Here is a 2101-nt window from a genome sequence, read left to right on the forward strand (position 1 = left end):
GGTCTCTGCCTTAACCCTGCTCCCGGTGTTTCTGGATGGACGGCATGGTCTGAGCAGTGGGACCAGGAGAAAGGGTGTCAGGAGTGGAAGTGAGGGGCGGCTCATGGGGTGCAGGCTTCCAGCCCCTGGTCTGGAGAGACGGGGGGTTCTCCTCACCCTGAGTGGGACAGAACAGAAGCAGGCTGAAAGCTTTGGCCCCCGCCATCAGACATCTCCCACCCACTCTGAGGCAGAGCCTCTCTCCCCGCCTCCCTGCCTGCTTCCTCCCACTCCCTCCAAGCACGCACAGCATCTGAAATAGCCGGGGGCCTGCACGTCCCTGGCGCCCGGCTCAAAATATCTCAAGTGGGCTGGCGGCCGGCGCCGAGGGAGAGGCGGAAGCCGCCGGACACTGAGGCTCTCCGCTGAGGCGGCCCTCGCCACATCCTCCCCACGCTCCGGGGGAGAGCCCTGCACCCCAAATCCCCTGGCCGGAGCCCGGCAGGAGCGGGGAGGCGAGGGCAGCCGCAGACTGCACCGGGGAACGCGGCGCTGCCGAGGACGGCTCTGGGCAACAGCGCTGCCCGTGCTGCCCTGCCCCTGCCGCAGGCAACAGTCACCGCTTCACCGGGCACCAGCAGCTCCGAGCACTGCCGTGACCAGCACTGCCGCGGGAGCAGCCACCCCGCCGTGGGCAGGGCTGCCGCAGTGCCCAATGGCCATGGAGGCTCTCACACCGTGGCCCGGCAATGGCAGCAGGGCCCTGTGCCCCGTGGACACCACCTTTGCCCAGCGCTTCTTGCCTGCCGTCTACCTGGCGGTGATCCCCCTGGGGCTGGCGGGGAACGGGCTGGGGCTGTGGCACCTCTGCACCAGGCCCCGGTGGGGTGCCCACCATCCCCTCGGCCTGCTGATGGGCAACCTGGGCCTGGCCGACCTGCTGTACGTCAGCACGCTGCCCTTCCTCGTCAGCTACTACCTGCGGGGCAGAGTGTGGCTCTTCGGGCAGGGCTGGTGCCGGATCACCCGAGGCCTCTTCCACCTCAACCTCTACGCCAGCATCGGCTTCCTCACCTGCATCAGCATCCACCGCTACCTGGGCATCGTGCACCCGCTGAAGGCACGGGGCAGGTGCCAGGGGACAACCTCTTCCGCATGGCTCAGCGTGATGGTCTGGTTGTGGGTCATTGCGCAGGTAGCTCCCGATTTCACCTTCAGCAAGGTGGACGACACGGGGATGCGGTGCCATGACACGACAGGGCATGAGAACCTGGGCATTTACTTGCCGTACACCACGGCCATCACTATGACTGGGTTCGTCATCCCGTTCCTCATCATCATCGGATGCTACTGCCACGTGGTAGTGGTGCTCTGCAGGAACGATACCATGGACCTCAGCCTCAGGAGAAGAAGCATCAGACTGGTGATTCTCGTGATGGTCCTCTTCTCCATCTGCTTCCTCCCCTACCACATCTTCAGAAACCTCAACTTGTTGTCTCGAGGCTGGCAGCTGCAAGGGTCCTGCACACAGGCTTTAAAGAACATCTACATTTCCTACCAGGTGACCCGGGGCCTGGCCAGCTTCAACAGTGCCCTCAACCCCCTGCTCTATGTGATGACCAGCAAAGACTGCATGTCATGTATGAGGACCATCAGCCAAAGAGCCAGCCAGTCCCTGGGGTCCACCTTCAGGAGGAAAACCTCTTGCCAGACAGATGAGAAGAAGATGAGCATCATTCTTTGTGAAGAGGAGGCTTCTGATGAGCTTTGAACACGCCCTCCAAAGGACGCACCACTTCAGTTTGCGCTTGGCCCCTTCTTGGGAGCAGCCCATCCACCTTGATACCTGCTTTGCAGAGAGATGGTGACTGCAGCATCACTCGCTCCAATCTCACACAAGGGACAGACAGGACTGCCGGCATCAGAGAGCAAAGTGGGACCAGGTTTTACAGCAAAGCTACTCAACCCAACCATTTTGCCTACAGCACGCCTGGAGATGGAAAGAGATAAACATTGCGTTTACTCCAGTCCTGAAGTATTTCTTAGTCCGGGCTCCAGTGCAGCACTCAGAGCTGGTTAACATCCCCCTGGATCCCCAGCCGCTCATCGAGCTCCTCAATGA

At 61.7% G+C, this 2101-nt stretch overlaps 1 protein-coding gene across 1 annotated transcript; it reads left to right on the forward strand.

Annotated features, from left to right (window-relative positions):
• Positions 1 to 694: 694 nt before the first annotated feature.
• On the forward strand, positions 695 to 1776 carry LOC143167189 (P2Y purinoceptor 1-like). The gene has a single exon (XM_076352352.1). The coding sequence runs from the start codon at positions 695 to 697 to the stop codon at positions 1748 to 1750; it is 1056 nt and encodes a 351-aa protein (XP_076208467.1). The 3' UTR covers positions 1751 to 1776.
• The last annotated feature ends 325 nt before the right edge of the window (positions 1777 to 2101 follow it).

This window comes from Aptenodytes patagonicus, chromosome 14 (assembly GCF_965638725.1).
Source record: "Aptenodytes patagonicus chromosome 14, bAptPat1.pri.cur, whole genome shotgun sequence".
In the NCBI taxonomy this organism is placed as follows: domain Eukaryota; kingdom Metazoa; phylum Chordata; class Aves; order Sphenisciformes; family Spheniscidae; genus Aptenodytes; species Aptenodytes patagonicus.